The 19562-nt window shown below is 40.4% G+C and overlaps 1 protein-coding gene across 1 annotated transcript in view; it reads left to right on the forward strand.

The window, feature by feature from the left end:
* plxna2 (plexin A2) overlaps window positions 1-19562 on the forward strand; it is a 226267-nt gene that overhangs the window by 189165 nt on the left and 17540 nt on the right. Inside the window, exons 21-26 of the mRNA XM_015342690.2 lie at window positions 2970-3112; window positions 3788-4056; window positions 12505-12571; window positions 14095-14241; window positions 15816-15975; window positions 18585-18688. Of these exons, the coding sequence (XP_015198176.1) occupies window positions 2970-3112; window positions 3788-4056; window positions 12505-12571; window positions 14095-14241; window positions 15816-15975; window positions 18585-18688 (890 nt within the window). The remainder of the gene's footprint in view (window positions 1-2969; window positions 3113-3787; window positions 4057-12504; window positions 12572-14094; window positions 14242-15815; window positions 15976-18584; window positions 18689-19562) is intronic.

The raw sequence follows: 19562 nt of genomic DNA on the forward strand, positions 1-19562 counted from the left end.
CAAGATATGTACTCAGAACAGAGAACTGGAGAAACTTGTGTAAAAATGTGGTAGATGTCTGGAACAACTTGCCGGATGGTACATGTCATGTTGATGAAGCTGATTCTGTGGGAACCTCCAAGAAGCAACTTACTGTAGATGACATCCTTGGAGGAATATGTTCTACCAACATCCCAAAAAGAATGATGGGTCAAATGGCCTCCTTTTATTTACAACCTCGTTATATTCTTATTTTCATAAAGAATCCCAGGCAGTTTGTTTCAACAAAATGGCTGACCATCTTGTACCAGAGAACCATAACCCTTTGTGTAAATAATTAAAGCATATCGTATCAGTATCTTCAGTACACTGATGATCACTCCCACTTCAGTGTTGTTTAATTCATATCAGATTGCACAAACTGTAGTGTCTTGCAGAAAAAAAACAGCAGAAAATACTTTCATAGTACCTTAACCCCATGTCTGTCTGTACAAATTTCATTATGATAAAATATCAATCACAGGGTTACAAATTACAGCTTACAAATGAGACAGTATAGAAATTCTAAAACCTGAAAAGGACGAAACTGCAAAATAAAAATCCTCCTTAAACATGCTTCCTTTTAATAATAGGTAAAAATGTTATATAAAAGTGCACAGGATCATTGTTATAATTTTTGCAGCATGCAAATGAAATCTGGTCCAATTTTATACAGCATTTACAACCATGCTGTGCGCCGGGCTAAATTTATACTAGGCAAAGATGTTCATTTTTATGCTAACGAGCTAGAATTATGTAACAAGAAAATTTGAGATCTCAGTGGAAAGTCTTCACCAAAGGAAGGCAATATTTAAGACAGCTCTGCTCAACAATGGCCAGAACATCTTATTTTGATTTTATTGTCACACACAGACTGCATTATGTCATGTTAATCTGTGCTGGTTAGCAATATTAAGATTTCCTTGCATGAATTTGTTTTGTTTTCTCTTGAGTGCGCAGGGTGTACATGACCGTTTGTTTCTTATGAATTCTTATGAACCAGCGTGGTTGGATCATTAGACATGACTCATTTGCGCTGATTAAACTGTTTTCAATTTGGCTCTTTTCTCCTCTGCATGATGTCTAGATGGGTCGATTCATAACATGCATTTTGCAAACCCTTATTGCAGTTTGTGAAAGCACATACTTTTTGCTTCACCTCATATGACACAATAGATAGTTAGCATGTCCTGCCTTTCTGTTCCACCTTTCTGTTCTCAGTACTGGTTCACTGTGATCCAAAGAATTGGCTTGATGATATTCTTCATCAATTCACAGCTAGCCAAGCATGATGGTCAGTAAGACCTCCTCACTGCTATATTTTTTATGTTCTGCAGTACATACAGTAGGCGTGTTAAGTGCATTGGATCTTGTTTTTGAGTGCAAGTGCTTAAATAACTTTTTCTAATGTTTGCTGCGTAAATCTTGACCTTTGCCCATGTACAGTATTTTGATCATTGAGCTTTTGTCTCCAAATACCACTATTGCATTCCCCCATCTCAAAGAGAAGCATCCAGTTAAAAAAAACTAGAAAAAAACCTGGAAGAGCTGATGGGAGTTAATGTGAGAAAACCCCTGAAGCGAGAGTTGTGATGTTAATGCGTTGCAAAAAAAAAGTGGGGCTAGATTATTTGTATCACCTGTAATAACTTTTTTTTTCCGTGCCGTCTTCTCCTCGGTTTTTTTCGCTCAGATTCCCGAGCAGCTCGTTTCGCTGCGCCTTGGAAGTGGTATCCATAGCGACCAGCCAGTGTTTACAGGAGGATATTAATCCCGGTTTGGTCCCCTAGGACTCAGTTAGAGCTCTGGCAGATGTATCAAACTGTGTCGGCCTTCTTCCTAGGTTCCTGCTTGGCTTCTCTGCTTAATAAAAACCACGTAGAAGAACCTTGAAAAAGCAGAGCAATGTATAGTATAGAGTAGATAGATATCTTTTGTATAATAATCAGATTTGAATGAATGTGAATGTGATCAAATGTATGGAACACAACAACAAGCAAAACATGGAGCAGTCAGAACCACTCCCCAGTTAGTATGGCCATGGGTATAGCCTCATGCGTCTGTTTCTTTTCATTTTTGTTCTTTGTGCTTTTTTGTTTTCTGACGATGGTTAAACTGGAGACTGATAGAGCTTATGGGTATCTGCTTGAGGCTGGCAATGTTTAAAACATGGGATGTGAGCAGGTGAGTTGCCTGTGGGGAGGATTTGGGGAGATACCTAGATTCTGTCCCCTCTGTGTGTCTAATCGTGTGATCCTGTGGGCAGATCTACACCACCTTTGTCAGAGTAGAGCACCCTTAGATGTTGATTTCTATAGAATCAGCTCACAGCTAAGTGAGCATTTCTGCTGCAGTGAGGAGAGTTCAGTTGCATTTTTTTGTTTTATTGAATTTTAAAATCCACATTACTTCAAAGAGCAAACTCATTTACTTTAATGTTTAATCTGTTTGGTTTTATTTTTGTACAGCAGATTTTAATGTTCTTTAAAAAAAGCTTTAAAACCAATCAGATAGAAAAGAGTTTGCAATGCATTCTGAAGACATTACTAAATTACTGAATTCTGTAAGATATGGTACTGCTCCTTCCCAGCACACATACACACACATGAACACACACAGAACTTACTAAATTGAATAGGTTTTTGAGGCTTTCCTCAGGTTCTCAAATGTTCTTGCAACAGACTCATTCCTGTAGTTCCTGGATTGTGTTTGGAAGAGCTTACCAAGCCATATCATGGAAGCTGACTGTACTATATGGAATAAAGCTATTGCTGAAGTTCATGGATCCCTTTCATGAAATATCAGCACTGGCTTGATGAAATACCATTACCTTGTTAGTGTTTTTTTTTCCCAACATATGGTTGTCTCAGAAGCTCCCAGCTCTAGTGGCTGCACTAGACAGTGCCTCGTGTAATCTCCTAACCACCTACCTCTTCTCTGTCTGTCCACAGCCTTTGCTGAGCTGCAGACAGACATCAATGAGCTGACCAGTGACCTAGACCGAGCAGGCATTCCCTACCTGGACTACCGCACCTACGCCATGCGTGTACTGTTCCCTGGCATCGAAGACCACCCTGTGTTGAGAGAGCTTGAGGTGAGGGCACATCATCAGTACACAGCCGTGCCAAATTAAAACTAGCAACTCCTTACAAACAAATAGTAGAAATGTCCAAATTTCCCAGTATTAGTTCAGTCATCATTTAAGTTAACATCTTTCTGAATGGCTGCTCATTCAGAGCAACATACTACAAAGCTCCAGTGTGCTTCACTTTGTGTTTTTTTAGCACCTCTCTTGTTTAAGTTATCTCTTTGTGATGATATCACATTGACATGTGGTCAGAATTGTTAAAGATAGCTCAGCCGAGGAATGTTGACTTACGCTGTCCTTGGTATGTTTAACCTGTAACCAAACCTGGCGTTCATTATGTAAAGTGAAGGTCAGCATCAAGCCAGTACTAATTGCAGAACACCTGCATGTCGTAAAAGGTCTGGAAACATGAAAAACTATTAAATTGTGCTGTAACTGAAAGATTGGAGAATACATTAAGAGTGTTTCTATTTTTATATGAGGAAAAAAACATGAATTCTTAATTTAAATAATACATGCTTTAGAAAGTGGCAAACTGAGCAAGATGAACAAGAGCGATGAGAAATATTTGATATTAAAGGGTAATAATGGCATCTGGGAAGAACAGTTAAAATGCCACAGAACACAATTGTCCAGGAAGGACTGTGGAAACGTGTAACCCTCTGCTTGCTGGTGCCCCAGGTCCCAGGGAATGGGCAGCTGAGCGTGGAGAAAGCTCTGAAGATGTTCGCCCAGCTCATCAACAACAAGGTCTTCCTGCTGACCTTCATCCGCACGCTGGAGTTGCAGCGCAGCTTCTCCATGCGGGACCGCGGCAACGTGGCCTCGCTCATCATGACCGCCCTGCAGGGCAAGCTGGAGTACGCCACAGACGTCCTCAAGCACCTGCTCTCGGACCTCATCGACAAGAACCTGGAGAGCAAGAACCACCCCAAGCTGCTGCTGCGCAGGTCGGGCCACATCGCCTGGGCTGGGGCAGGGAGGCACGGGAGGAATGTAGGGAGACACGAGGACAGGCAGCAGACAGCTTCGTGAAGAAGTAGTCGGAGGAAGGGCAGGGCAAGCAAGAGAGGGAAGGATCGCAGTGTCACGTTGCCGAGACACAAAGAGGAGGGATGAGTGCAATGAGGGAACACAGGAGGCAGAAGGGCAGGGTTAGGGCAGGAGCGGTACCAAGCAGGGAGAACAAAATGGTGGCTGCAAGCTGGAGAGAGTGACACAAAACTGCTGTGGCAAATCTAACTGTAGGTGCTACAAGAGCCAAGCCTCAATGGGTTTTCTTTTCTAGACCCAACTGTTTTTATGTCGCTCTTGGACTTTGACTGTTGTTTGCTGCTGGAGTTGTCTTGTGAACAGAAAGAGAGGAAAATGTCATTTTACCAACCACCAATTCTTATTGGTTGAGGTTTCGAACATAACAACAAGGGCTGTACAGTACATTTAGCCGTAAGACACAAAGCCTCTGTATTTACAGAAGCCTGTGGACGTCTCCTTGTGAGGCTGGATGGGGAGGCGCTGGGCTGGAAGGCAGGGTGTCTGATTCGTTCTTTGTCTGGGTCAGCCTGTGCAAATGGTGGAGAAGTTCATAACCCCAGTGCCCCGATGATGTGGAGAGACAGCGTGTGTCAAATCCCTGTTGCCATGTATTCTGGCCTGTTTAACCAATTATCTATTTTTTATATTTTTTTGACGAGGCAATGTAATATTCAGCACATTCTGAGGGGTGAGAGATCCCTTCACTTTACTCCTACCACCCAGACTTACTGAGTCTGTATTAGTGTTGTCAGCCTCACTTAGACTGTGTGCAGGCTATGAAAAATTTAATAGCAGCTCCAGTTTGTATTTTTTCCTTTGAATTTAAGATCTTGTTTTTTTTCCGCGACTGTGTGAAGAGACAGGTGTGTTAAATCTTTAAGGAGGGGGGAAGGGGGAGATGACATGTTCAGGGCCTCATTAAATATATGGACAGGCTAAGCGAAAGCCATTGCTGCTTCAACAGTGTTGTTAATAAAAGACACCCCCAAATGAAAAAAAAAATATATGTGTCTCCACTGGAGAAGAACCTGACAGTTCAAATGCACCATTTAGAATTTGTCGCTTCAACCTAGCCTGACAGAACAAAAGCTAATTTCTTTCATGTTTGGGAGATGTCAGAAATCCACCCTGGAAGATATTTCAGTCTTGGTGCTGATTTCCTCTCGTGTTATTTAATGTAATGCCGGGTGCCAAGAGGAAAAGTAAATAAATAAATAAGTCTCCAAGCTAACAACTGAGGTGTATCAAGTTAGATTACACTGTTACTCTTCTATGACAGATGGACAGTTACAGCCCAGTATTTTTTCATTATTTTCTTTAGTAGGAACATAATACTGTAATCTCCCAAGGTCTCCCAAGCCTTGTCCTGAAGAAGCTTGAGGCTAAGTGTTCCATAGTTTTAGATTACATTCATTTTTAAGCATTAGGGATTATCGATTTGCAATGCTTTTTTAAATTACTCTTGCTGCCAAAAGCTGGTTAAAATGTGGAACACTGAATCAGAAATAAAGCAACTGTTTTGCTTTCATTTACAGAGAAATTTAATAGAGATGGATTTTGATGTAAACTAAAATGAAACCACATTGTAACCTTGAGGCTTCTGGGTAATGCACTAGTACAAGCAGCTGTCTGGGAAGGAAATGTTCCATCGCGTTTATTTATTCTGTTTGACTGCGCGAAGGAAAGTACAACACCCTCTCCACACACAAACCCAGGCTAACATGCTCTGCAACTGCAGGCGTGGAAAAGGCAAGAGGGTCTGTTCAGATGGAAGGCAGTATATTTTACTGCTCAGATTCTGTTCACCTGCCAAGTGCACCTGTGAATATTTCCTTGATTGACTTATGCTCATGGACTGAGAGAGAGGGAGAGAGCCAAGGCAGAAAAATAAGAAAATCATTACCCCCTCTTTGAAATTCTCTACAGTCTCCATCGGGAATTCTCCCTGTGGAAGCATCTCCTTCGGAGAGTCTCCGCACTGTGTAGAATTCCACTGGTATTTGTTCGTATGGATTGTTCCCCAGCAACGATAATAAACATAAAAGGCAAAATTAAGATTACAAAGTCCCCAGCAGTGGTCAGAGCCTAATTAGCAGAGGTGTGGAATGCAGCTCCACAGTGAGTGAACAGACATTCCTGTCACATTATCTGTGTCCGTAGAGGAGACGGGTAAAAGTGAGAGAGAATCCTGGGATCTGACAAACCTTTCTTACTCAACACCCCCATTGAAGTCGAGCAGCTTGCTATAAATTATGACTTTTGTTACACTGTTCAGCCCGATTCTATGGTGAAAAGCTTGATACCACTCAATATTTCTTCAGATCAGAACAGTGTAGGAAAGTTCCTTGTATAACTTAATTTTCATTTTCTTTTTTGCAAGTGGTTGAATTTCACCCCATAGTATTATTACCTGCTTAATTTTAAATCAATTAATGCTTCAAGTATTCCTGGGAAGTTACGTAACAATTGTATATTGCATTAGTATGACGTCTTTTGGAAACAGTCCAATTTTGGTGTTGCCGAATTGCAAAGACGAATGTTGCTGCTCTGGAATTGGTTCAAACAAGAACAAGCAGCTCAGGAATTCTCCAGACAGAGAAACTTTCATAATAAGCAGCAAAATTAATGAGGATACTTTACAGAAGTATTCAAAATCTTGAGAAGAAAATGAAATGGATTTCCTGAGGGTCAAGAATGAAACACGCATGAACATGAGTGGAGTAAAGAAATGTGCGTTTAAGAGAAGAGAACAGGAAGCGCTTCTATACAAAAAGGGATGATGACATCAGGAGCAAGCCACCCAGCCATGAATTTGAAGCCAATTCCCTGTGGTCCTTCAAGAAACTGTGTAATACAGCAGGGCTGTATATTACTCAGACCAGCCATGATTATGCTCTTTAATTCAAAAGAGATTTGTAATGCCCAGACCAATCAAGGCTACACACTTTTATGCAATAGGACTGCGTAATGGCCTGGCCAGTCAAAACTACACACTTGAATGAACCAGGCTATTAGGTTCAGGATAGTCAAAGCTACACACCTTAATACAGCAGGACTGTACACTGGCCAGTTGAAGCTGCATATTTTAGCTGTTTTCCTCAGTTCTCAGTGCATTAGCTATGCGCCAGGCACTCTCACTGTAATTAACAATTTTTCCACACTCCTGTCTTTTGCTTCCATATTCAAAGACATTGATTTAAATCGGTTAAATAAAGGTGAAGAGCCACTGCTTGGAACAAGAAGGGTCAATTTTCCAGTTAGGAGGAATCTCTTATAAGATTTCTATGGATGTTTTTGAAAAACGAATACAGACAGGCAGAGGAGAAGTGAGACAGAGGCTTGAGAGGGGGGGAGTTTATATTTGATTCTAGACACATATTACATTTCAGTTTAAAACACAATAATAAAAAGGCAAACTATCAAAATGGCTTATGCCATATGCAAATATCAAAATAAGAAAGGGATTTTGAATACATTTTGAAAGCAGGATACATTTTGTGAAATGTCAACAACAAAATATGAAATGTACTTAAGCCTTTTCAATGACCGTTTATCTGCTTATAATTAGAGATGAGAGTGAGACGTTATTTCTACATGGTGACTGGTTGATACAGCAGGTAATGCAATAACCTTTGGGCTTGCATTCAAAATCCTTTCCCAAATTTCCTTTAGCAATGTTCCTGTGGGATAAAAAATTAACAGTAGTCATAATAATAATGACTGGCAAATATGCATGTGCTGGCGAGCATACTGAGCAAGCAATTAGCACCCTAGCTGAGTTTTGGAGAGGCATAGCAGTAAAGCTGAATATAACCCATCTTGTCTTTAATACTGTATGTGGGCCTTGAAAAGCAAAGAGAGAAGATAAAGAAAAAATATTCAGCCCCAGACAATAGACAGCCAGGACAGACTTCTATTCCTACAGCACAGCAGTAGGGAGGAGAGAGAGTAGAGTCTGTCGGGCATGATCAAATAAGGAAAAAAAGGGAAAAATGCCAGCCTGGACAATTATTACAATAAATATCAGCTTCTATTAACAGCAGAGAACACAGACTCTATAATTAATTTTCACATTTTGTAAGATGTACCTTTTTTGTCTGCTGTTTTCTCAAGGTGTAGAGGTAGATATTTGTGTGCCAACTCTTATCAAAAAGACAGCCTTCATTTAGGGTATGATGCGCACTGTTCAAGGTGTGACACCAGTCATAACTGTTAGCAGAGTTACCTTTGTGATCGCTCCAGTGGGCCCAAATGTGAAGGCAGAAGCACCCATCTTTTTGTTAAAGTTAGGCATGTCTGCAATGACAGTATTGCTTTTGGTCTCTGCATATTCAATTACAGTGCCTGTGTTTCAGGGATCGACTTGCAGGAGAAAGTTATTATAGTTTCTCAATAATAATGTGATGTGCATAGAAGCATGCATGCTGTGTGCTACTTATGTGCAGAGCTCAATATAACAGTCCTACATAACAGAGTTATACCTGTTCTCTGTGCTCTCTTTCACAGGTTTCTTCTGTTTTTAACTTGTCATTGCAGTGGCTCCTATGTACAGATGTTTACCAGAAACACTGTTTTATACATACTGAAACACAATGAAGGCTAAAAGGGGTATTTAACTTTACATGCTACCATTGCTGGCTTCTTCAGTATTCCTCCTCTGCACCAGGGTTATCCAATTCTGGTCCAAGAGAGCCAGAGTGTCTGCAAGTGTTCATTCCAACTCAGCGTGTCATGAGATAAATCGGTTAATTACTGGCTTAATTGAACCAAATGAACAGCTTCTCCTTGGTCTGCACATGCTGATGCTTTGGAGAAACCTAAAAAAACCCTGCAGATACACCAGCTCCCCAGACCTAGAACTAGATACCATTTTTCTACTTTAAATGTAAGATTGGTGCTGTGAGATTGTGTAGAAACTTGTGTAGAAAGGGAAAAAAAGACACTTGGATCTTAATACTAGTGATCGGTTTGATTTGGCTGCTGTGTATACATGTCGTGTGCCTGAAGACCTTTATAGTTTGAAGTCAGGTTTTATCCCTTATTGAAAATCATCTTTTAGGCTTTGGTTTAAACACAAAAAGTGTAGGTCCCAGAAAGCCTGTTTCTCCACAGAATTCAGTAGTCTTCTCTTTCTAAACACGCCATCAAAGCTGCTGTACTTTTATAACACAGGCAGTTGCGTCTTTTTTCCTTCACAGGAACGTATTCAAACAGAACACTGCTGTTCCCATTTAAATAATATATTCCAAAATGCTTTTTATTCAAATAGAGGACCAGGTCTAGGCTTGGAGTACTTTTTTTCATTTTATTCGTATAAATGGTCCGCAGAGACATTGTGGTTTAGAGGCTGTTACACAATCCGATCTTTTCGTTTTGTAAAGCTTTCTTTTTCTTGTGGCTCTGTCAGCGTTCTTCTGCTGCTAGCAGTTGTTCTCGTTAGCTGTGCCTGCACTGTGATCGAGGGGCAGCGCGAGAGCCATAGGCATAGGGTTCTGCCAGAGAGTCCCAGCCCTGTAACGGCCCTGGAGACCATTCAGAAAGAGGCAGGGTAACTGGGCAGTCAGTGCAGAATTCTGATGCAGAGGAACAGTAAAAACTCTCCCAGCCTCTCTCTCTTTATTACACAGCACGAGTGCTAAAATAGGAACAGCTCCATCGCTCTGAGCTATGCCCGTCTCTTTTTATAACATTTCATTTGTTTCTTTATGTTTCTAATAAGATTGCCATCCATCCAGAACAAGGCAATGGTTTATTACTAGAATGCATTTTCACATATGATGTTCCAGCTTTTCTAATCAAGCACTTGAGCCTATTTACCAGAATTAAGAGAACTCCTTCCTAATGCAGCATAGGATAATGAAACCCTGATGTTCATTAATGAAACTCAATTAGAAGCAACAGAGGGAAGGGGGACATGGGAGAGCGGGGGTGGGATAGCAGACTGAAAGGATTTTTTCTGCAATTGAAACACTGAGAAATTAAATTCACTCCACACAGCTCCATACAAAAGGATTTATTTTGTTCCCTTCTTAGGGTTTGCATGAGCTTATTAAACTGTTTAATAGCTTCCATTTACTTTTAATGCATTCCCTCTCAGCTCACAATGGGAAATAATGAGAAACAGTGCCTACTGTTATTTTTATTAAACTGAAGTTTGAATGGAACATATTGATTCAGATTGCACCATGCTTTTGTTCAGCATCATCAAAGCAAAACAATAGAACCCTTGTGTTTTAAAATGTGTTTTTTATAACTGCTTGCTGAAAATGAAGATCTTAGTGCAACCAACCAGTGCTCATAAAGTCTGCTGGAATAATCCATCCCCTTATTCTGGAGGAAGGAGAGCTCTGGAAGTACAGGTTGATCTAAATTAATTAAAGGGTCCCAACGTCAGGTGAATACAAGTCCATTCAAATCGATAGGGATGTTTGGATGCCACCTCCCAGCTATATTGAACATAGAGACTCAACTGTGGTGCCTTGTGTCACAGCAAAGTGCTTGGCAACCTACAGAGATCTGGACAGGGCAGGCCAGCATCCCCAATATACTCAATTAGAATGAGATCTTGGCGTCACTATCAAGTTGAAAAATAATTTTAATACTGATACCACTAATACTGCCACCACTACTATTAGCTCACTTGATAATAATAATCAGACCATACTATTACATAAACTGATAATAATAATCATGCAGAAATGCTTTACTTCTAGTGGAACTAATAGAAATAATGGTAATATTTGTGCATCCTACTCTTAATATCTGGAGCAACTGAGATGCTGTTTTAATACCTGCAATCATTAGTGTGTTACAGATCTGCCCATAGCCTTTCATACATTACCAGCAACTGGTAATGGAATGCATGGGCTGCAATTTCTGGTCCATAATCACAGTGCTAGCTGTATGATTGCTGTGAAATACCAGTGATTTCTACTGCATTAAGGGGGTAATTTTCACAACATGTTAGAGGCTGAATTGCCAGCAGGCACTTTTAGTGAGTTGTCTGTGTGTCTGTGATGGGGAGAGACTGGATAAAGGAGAAAATCAGAAGTGTGGGGGGGATTGTCCAGGTGACGGGGTGTCAAAGCCTTTGTATTGTAAGCTTCTGTAGGATTTCAAGGAAATGTGCAATTTACATGTGTTATACTCTGGCAGGAGGGGAGACTGAAGGTGGTAATAATGGAGACTCATGAGCGAATGCTCCCTCCTCATAAATTTACATTCGAATAACTGTTCCCCTGAATACCTAGATTCCCAGACCTACAACAGCTGCACGTCCTGTTTATTAGACAGAAGAAGGAAAATATATTTTTTGAGCGAATGAATGAAGCTAGACTGTGTTCTCCGGAGCTCGAGAAGCAATGAGATAAATGGAGTGCACATTTGTATTCATTGGGAGCACGTATAGTCCTCGAGTAAAAAGAATAACCCTTTCATGTCTTTTCATCCTCGTGAACCGGTCTGTCTAGAATTTTTCCTTTTTTTCTTTGCTTTTAATTCTCCGCTTTCTTAAATAAATGGAACATTTTCTTCTTTTCTTTTCTGGGGTATTTGAAGATACTTGAGTCAGTCTTCTGAGGGAACGGTCCTCACTGAACATAGAGCCCTTCTTAGACGTGCCGCTATGTCTGTCCTTGACAAAACAGGCCTTGAAAAGGAAAGAAAGGCTTTTTAGTAAAGGCTGCCTTGAGCTGACTGTGAACTTCAACATTTTAGATCCGTTGGGTGAGGTTGGGGGGAGTGACAGTGTTTATTAAACCCCTGTGACTCCGGGGTGAACTTAGGGACTATAAACTAGACACAGTTTGTGATTCTAAGCAAGTGGAAACTGTGTTTAAGAAGAGCCCTGTGAATTTCACACTGAGCTCCGACGAATTTCACGCTGAGCAGCTTAAAACATTATTGTTGTTTGGAACTGTATTTTGGCAAGTGTAAACATTATTGCATTGACTGTTCAAGGTTTCTATTGACCTGTGAAGGAAAATATCTCACTGTGCAGAAATCCTTCCTCGTCTACTGTACTACACAGTGAAGGCTAAAGAAATTCACTGTGTTCTTCTTAAACTGGCCTGTTCAAAAGGGCCGTGTCTGGGTCATGCCATTCATATCCTTATGTAGGTCTGTAAAACTGAAATAATGTTCAAACAACAGCCAAAGTCCAGAATTTGCACTGTATAACAATATAATTTTGCTTAAAAATGCATTCAGCCTCCAGGTACAATTTCCAGAACTCCTCAAATGTAAACAAACTGGCTAATGTACTGTACATTATGACTTGCATGAAAAGGCTAACATTTGCCTTTGTAATGAACCAACCAAGTTTTTCAACTTTTATTAAGTACTTTTTTATCTGTTTGTTGTAGGACGGAGTCTGTAGCTGAGAAGATGCTGACCAATTGGTTTGCCTTCTTGCTTCATAAATTCCTCAAGGTAATCTTGAACCTGAACTCTTCAGACTTTTGACCTTTCCTCTGTTCATGGGGCTCATTTTTGTTGACTTGTTTATTTGAAGTCTCTCTTCTCTTTCCAGTTGTTTCTATTGCTCTGGATTAGGTATTCCAAACAGTGTCAGTCCAGTCCTCATTACCTTTATTCAGTTAACATTTCTATCCAGGCTTGAAAAACTTTTATAGCTACTATACATTGACTCAGTACTGTATTTTTAAGAATAAATCAGGTATTTCCATTTGATCCAGTTAGATCTGTTAACTTAGCTCTTTCTAATGTATAATGTGTTTATTGTTTGTCCACTGTATTTGCAGTACACTTAATATTAGCAGAAGTGTTATCACATTTTAACGAGATCATGGTCAGCACAAGAATAGGAGATCTCCAAGGAAATCCAGATTCCTGCTTTTCTTTGTGGACCTTTACATGGTTCTTTTGTCTTTAGACCAGATTTTTCAAACCAACACTGTAGTACAGTAACCAGGGACACTGTGCCTTGGATAATGCTGTGTTGTTGATGGGATATTAGTTCAGAAACCTGATAACTTGGTCATTAAAGACCCCATGGTACTTTAGTATATACATGCCACCCAAAATCCACTGTGGGATAGTACAATTTAGCCCAATTAATTCTTGGCCAACAGCTGCTACTGTTAAAATATCTAATAAATTATACTGTATAAAATTGAAAAGGTCGGAGCTCCTTTTGGCTGGAAGCTGTCATTTCAAAGCTATACGATGTCACAGAAAACTCTTTAATTGTCATCCTGGATAACATGCAACATACCAGGGAAAACCTAAAAAACACAAAATTAAGATTTTCATGTACAGTAAGTGTTGAAGCCTGCTTGGCTGTTCTGGAATAAAACAGCCTTCTCAGTTGCCATTTTGCATTACTGCAAGGAGGGAAGAAAGGAAAATGAGCTGTCAGTGCATTATGGGAGGACAGACATGCCTGGTGGTATAAGAGGGGTTAGACAGGTCGCAGTATCAGGATGTTGGCAGTCTGGTTCACCTGCCTGGGGAGTTCTAGTCACCACGGCAAATCTCTCCCTCTGCATTTGCCATCCTCACCCCTAACTTCCACGCTGCATGAAAATGGGGGTGGAGAGACTGGTTTGTACGTGACAGATTTTCCACAAGACATGGACAAGGCCTTCAAAATAGATGTCAAGGTGGTGTTCATTTGTAGAGTCGGAATCGATGAGATAGAGAGTAGGTAGACAAAGAAGCTACGCCCTCACAAACCTGAATTAGATTGTCAGTTTGTTGGCATGTACAGTACTTTGAGCTGAATGGTCTTGTATGTGTGAGTCTGCCTACGTGTATGTCTTTCTGTCTCTCTTTGCTCTTGCAGGCCCATTTGGGCAGAGGTATGACTAATTTCCTGGGTTTGCAGCCACAGAAGTGTGTGTGTTTCTGTGTCTGGTATGCTTGTTCCCCATCAGTACACTCAAAGGCTCTAGACCTCTCACCCCTCTTTCTCCTGTGTGTGTTTCTCCCAGGAGTGTGCCGGGGAGCCTCTCTTCATGCTGTACTGCGCCATCAAACAGCAGATGGAGAAAGGGCCGATCGACGCCATCACTGGAGAGGCTCGCTACTCTCTGAGTGAGGACAAGCTCATCCGCCAGCAGATTGAGTACAAGACCCTGGTCAGTGAGCAATCTTTAGGGGACTTATCTATTATTTCCATTAAACATTTTGCTTTTTTTTATTTGGAATCACTTTTTTTTCTTTCTGTAACCCATGTATTTCAGCATCTGCAATTTCAAATTGCCATCTGTCTGTGGCCTTGCAAGCACACAAAAAAGTGTAGTTTCTGCCATATAGGCTTTGAAAGACCTCCAAGAAGACAAACAAGAGTGATTCATGGTTAGAAGCAAACAGGTTAAGAGACCTAAGTCTTTTCAGTATAGAACAATGGGGATTTAAGAGGAGATTTGTATTTGCAAGAACTTTATATACAGTACATACTGAGTATGTATATACAAGATCCTAAAGGTTATAGATAGGGTCCATCCAGGTGATTGTTTCACACTCATTAATGAAAGGACAAGGGGTCACAATATAAAACTGAAATAGAATTAATTAAGAAGGAGAATAGAAAATATTTCTTTATACAAAAAAAATGTGGGTATCCAGAGCAGGCTTCCTAGCTAAGTGATTTAGGCTTAAGCTTTTTTTGTTGGCAACTTTTCCTTTGTTCTTATGAATGAAACTGTTATCTCTGTAACCTGGAAATCCAGTTCATACTGTAAGTTTGCTATATTTCCCAGACTCAGCAATTGAAACTAATCACTTATGGGGTACATACTATGTATCAGGCATGAGTACAGCCTTATCATCCTCACAGCTCATTGATGCTATGTTTACACTGGACATTTTTAGGATGCTCGCTTAGGGGAGCGTGAATGCTACCAGCTGATCCTGATCCATCTTAAAAAAACATTTCCTGATTGTCTACATTATCCCTGTCTAATTCAGCTATCTGCATACGGAGGGGATAATGGTTCGCATTTTGTATTTCCTTCTCAATACTTTCATTTACATTTTGTTGTTAATTCAGATAGTTTCCATTAGTATAACACAATGCTAGTAGCACATTTAGGACTTAATATAACAGTTCACTGTAAATATGTATTTGGAGAGAAAATGTACAAACAGGCCAGTTATAGAATATCAGGTTCACCTGACATATATGAAAAACTTCTGAAAATATTTTACTTTCTCTGTCAAACATTATTGTATGTCACAGTTATATATGTTTTCTGAGCTGGAGTAACAGTAAGCAATTTTGAAAATAACTGAGTCTGTGCAGAATTTTTAATTTCCGTGTTGTCAGCTGTGTCCTCTGTGGGATGTGCACTAGATTTCTGTGTTTATTTAGTAGCAGTCATAGCACTATTTGTAAGAAGTTGGGGGGAGTTAACGAAAGCAAAAAATCATATAGTGGAAAAATGAAAACACTCTGATTGCGCTGACTGGGAATTTGGTCTATGGCTTGTTAATACCCTGCCAGAGCCTGAAATTGGTTTCCCACCGTATGTGTGAAATTAAATTTCTGAAGCCGGTGTGCAAGGAAATAGCCTTTCAGGGCTCCTGTGAAGATGGGTCCTAACTCCAATAAGAGGCACCTGTGGAGAGTGGCGCCAACATCAGGGCCGGGCCAGTGAGACAGGAAACTCCCCTCTGTGGGCTCAACCACTTCCTGTTCTCTGTTTCCCAGATACTGAACTGTGTGAACCCCGACAATGAAAACAGCCCCGAGATCCCAGTGAAGGTCCTGAACTGCGATACCATCACGCAGGTGAAGGAGAAGATCCTGGATGCTGTCTACAAGAACATGCCTTACTCACAGAGGCCCCGTGCTGTGGACATGGATCTCGGTAAGTGTGGACAGGCCAACAGACTGAGAGATTGACACACATGCATGTTGATATGCTTTTCGATTGATGCACTAAATGACCACCACACCAACATAGTGAAAATTTCTACTGACTGGCTTACATGCTAACAGAGAGAAGATGGGCCATCACCAACTGATGTAATGACCAACGTACTGCAGAAAAACACACAAACTAACATCCAGGCTAATTCACCAGCAAACTGATCTTGGAAGCACTGAAAATAGAAAGAGACAACAAATACAGGCACCATGTGGCACACTTCCATATTGACACTGAAAGACAATTGCAGTAACTGCAGAAAGCACATAGAGTCCTTAAATAAACTTGACTTTTAGTGTAGAAGCTCAACAAGGTAGTAGATTGACAGAAGGACATGCAGGGTATTAACTTGACAGACACTTCATGCACTAAACAGACACACAATGGAGAGGCGGGTATTTGAAGTGCTACAGACTTGTGTAATAATCCAACATTCTCATTGTCTGCTTCAGAAAAGAAAGAAAAAAGGGACAGAAGGACGGGGGGAGGGAGGTGGTGGTGCTGGAAGAACCACTTTAATTTAAAAAAGTCAACTCTTTGTGCTCGTCCAGCCAGAGAAGAGCACTGGTGATTCTTGTCTGTAATTACTCTTTGGATACAGAATTCTTTTTAAAAAATCATTTCCACCCAGCCACATGCCCGGAGCAGAAATCAGAAAGTGTGGGGTTGTGTGATTAGCAATAACAGAAGGTAATAAAGCACAGAAGACACACAGGAGAAAATCAATGATTGCACTCAGCAGGATTGCCACCGGACCCACGCCATTTTTTTATTAAGACCATTTCACTATTTGATGAGTTGTCAGGTATTCTGCTGCCCAGCTGTTTTTTTTTAATGGAATATGACTTTCTTTCAAGGTGATTTACACTGTTTCTTTACTCCTCCCAAACTCATCCTTCTGGCTTCGAAGACAATACATTTGAAAATGTTTTATACAGCAAAATCACATTAACAACAATTCACAGAAGGTGTTGTTTGAGAAAGCAGGACCTACCACATTTATACAGCTTAAAACAGGTAGCAAAATGTATTTAAAGAACTGCTCACGCTAAATATGAGAATATTAGATGGCATATGGTAAAACACAGTACATCTATAAAGGAACAAATAGAATGTTAAAATTGTGTGGAGCCGCTTTAGGTGTGTCACAGCAAATCTCTGACAATTGTAGTATAATTCTGCATATTTTCCAAATCTGTGAAAACAATTAAGTTCAGTTCCCTTTGTCCTATAACTTGTATTACAAATATAATGTAAGACATTTTAGATAGACAATTTAATACAGTTGCTTCTGCCTCTCTACCACATTTCAGGTGCTTTACAATAGTTTAACTACACACTTATTTTCACATTTGTACTGCACTTTGACTATGGTATTTTCAAGACAGCATGATAAATGTGGCTAAGGAATGTTTATAGTGCCACACCATATGCCCATAGGCCAATGCAGTAAAGCTTAGTGAAATCCACCAGCAGCTACAGAAAATTCGTGAGAAAGTATGAATTTCCTGTGGTGAACTTACCAAGGAAATTTGACATAAGAATTTTTTTTGCTTTGGAAACTAACAAAAGTACCGAGTTCTAGATCATCATGAAGTTTTCTTGTTCTATTGTAAAGAGTCTAAGGTGCATAAAAGAATCATACAGGTTTCAGGTTCTTATGTCTCAACTATGAACTCTAGTGGGTACAGAAAGTGAAGAATAAAAGAGTACGGACTCGTGGATTTTAACACGTCATGGACAACATCACCCAGTACAGAGGTTCATTACTGACTATGGTGAGGCGTGTATCTCACTGACCTCACTGCTTGCCTCCAATTGCGTGATAGGCCACAGAGATTGCTCAGGCTCTGGATGACAAGTCCCACCCCACTCTTTGCTCCTTTGCTCATTGTTGTGGAATTCTGCTTACAGTTAGCTATTGACAAGAGCCAAGCTCGAATCTGTGATCGTAGACATCAATCAAGGGAGTGCCTGCAGTGATTGAACCTCTTGGAAAGACCCAAACATTTATACAGCTTTTCAAATTTTGTTCACGACAGTCTCTTGCAGAAGAGGTTTCCTCATAAACATTTTTTTTATTGAAAATAATACTAATGAGAAATGAAACAAGACTAATATGAAGTGTGAATAAATGAACAGCAGTTCATTTACTTAATGGTGTTTAAAAACTCTGTACCCTTTAAAATTCAGTAGTTCTTCAAAAAATGTGCAGGGAATGTAATTGCAGTCTAAATACAGGGCAGAATGAGTGTATACAAATAAATTAGATACTGTAGCTAACCCAAAATTCTTTATGAAAAACTATGTATTCATAATATGAACTATGCTTCATGCCTTACTTGGTAATGTGGTTTGTTCTGATTTAATATATACTTTGATTCATACTTTTTCTGTAGAGCTAACAAGTCCAGTTATTGAGGAGCTTCTACACCAAGCGTTTAATCCTACTTCCAGCTACACCATCCAACACCTCTCCACCACATTCATCTTCAGCATCTGTGGCTCTGTCTGTGTGAGTGTCTGATAGGCTGCTTTGTCCCTGGCAGAATGGCGTCAAGGCAGGATGGCGCGGGTGGTACTTCAGGATGAAGATATCACCACCAAGATCGAGAACGACTGGAAACGGCTCAACACCCTCATGCACTATCAGGTAAGGAGGAGTCACCCCCCCTCAATCTCATCTCACATCACTGGCGTCCTTCATATGAATGCTTTCATACTGCCCATTTTACAGGGGCAATTAACGCAGAGCCCCACCTGAGATTTTAATGCACAAGTTTTCAATTATAAATCCAGAACCTTCACCACTACTCTGCTCTCAGAGAGTTTTGAATTAGTCTGTCAAGTATAAAACTTAAAGTGGTAAAAATGTCTTTTAAAGCTATAGAAAAAAAGCTCTGTGTGTCTCCATGTATGCCATTCCTCACAACTGTCTTATATGCTGTGTGGTAGTTTACCTCTCTATCTATTATAATTGTCCTTTATTTCACTTTACTCCCATCTGAACACAGGTAAGATGTGTTTTTAGCTACAGTACGCTTGCATTTCATCCTGCTGGTTCAAAGTAATGCCTAAGACAGCCAGCAACAAAAAAAAAAACAGAGGTTGAAAGTTTATTCACATTTCCACATCTCTAAGAGTTGAGACTCCGCAGTGATTCTGCGGTTTGCAAGCCGCATGAATTTTTAACCAGTCCAGGGTCGCCATCTCCCAGCTCTGGGTCGGGAGACTGGCTGAGCGAGGACTTGAGCCCTCGCTCTGAGCGTACCAGGAGGGCAGCCTGCCTTGCTAGCTGCGTGCAGAGAAAATGGGTGACAGACAGGCTTTTTAAAACTGAACTGCAGTGAATGAAAAGGAAATCAGCAGACAAGAGGGTAAACAGGAACAAGAACAGTGTCAGAATCGCCGCATCTTTAAGGAGGTTAATGACAAGTCTGTGGCATGTGAAGTAAGATACAAAAGAAAGAGGCAGAAAGTGGATTTGTGTGTGCTGCTCTCCTTGCTTTAATTTCCCAGACTAAGGT

Source organism: Lepisosteus oculatus, chromosome 5 (genome assembly GCF_040954835.1).
Source record: "Lepisosteus oculatus isolate fLepOcu1 chromosome 5, fLepOcu1.hap2, whole genome shotgun sequence".
NCBI lineage: Eukaryota > Metazoa > Chordata > Actinopteri > Semionotiformes > Lepisosteidae > Lepisosteus > Lepisosteus oculatus.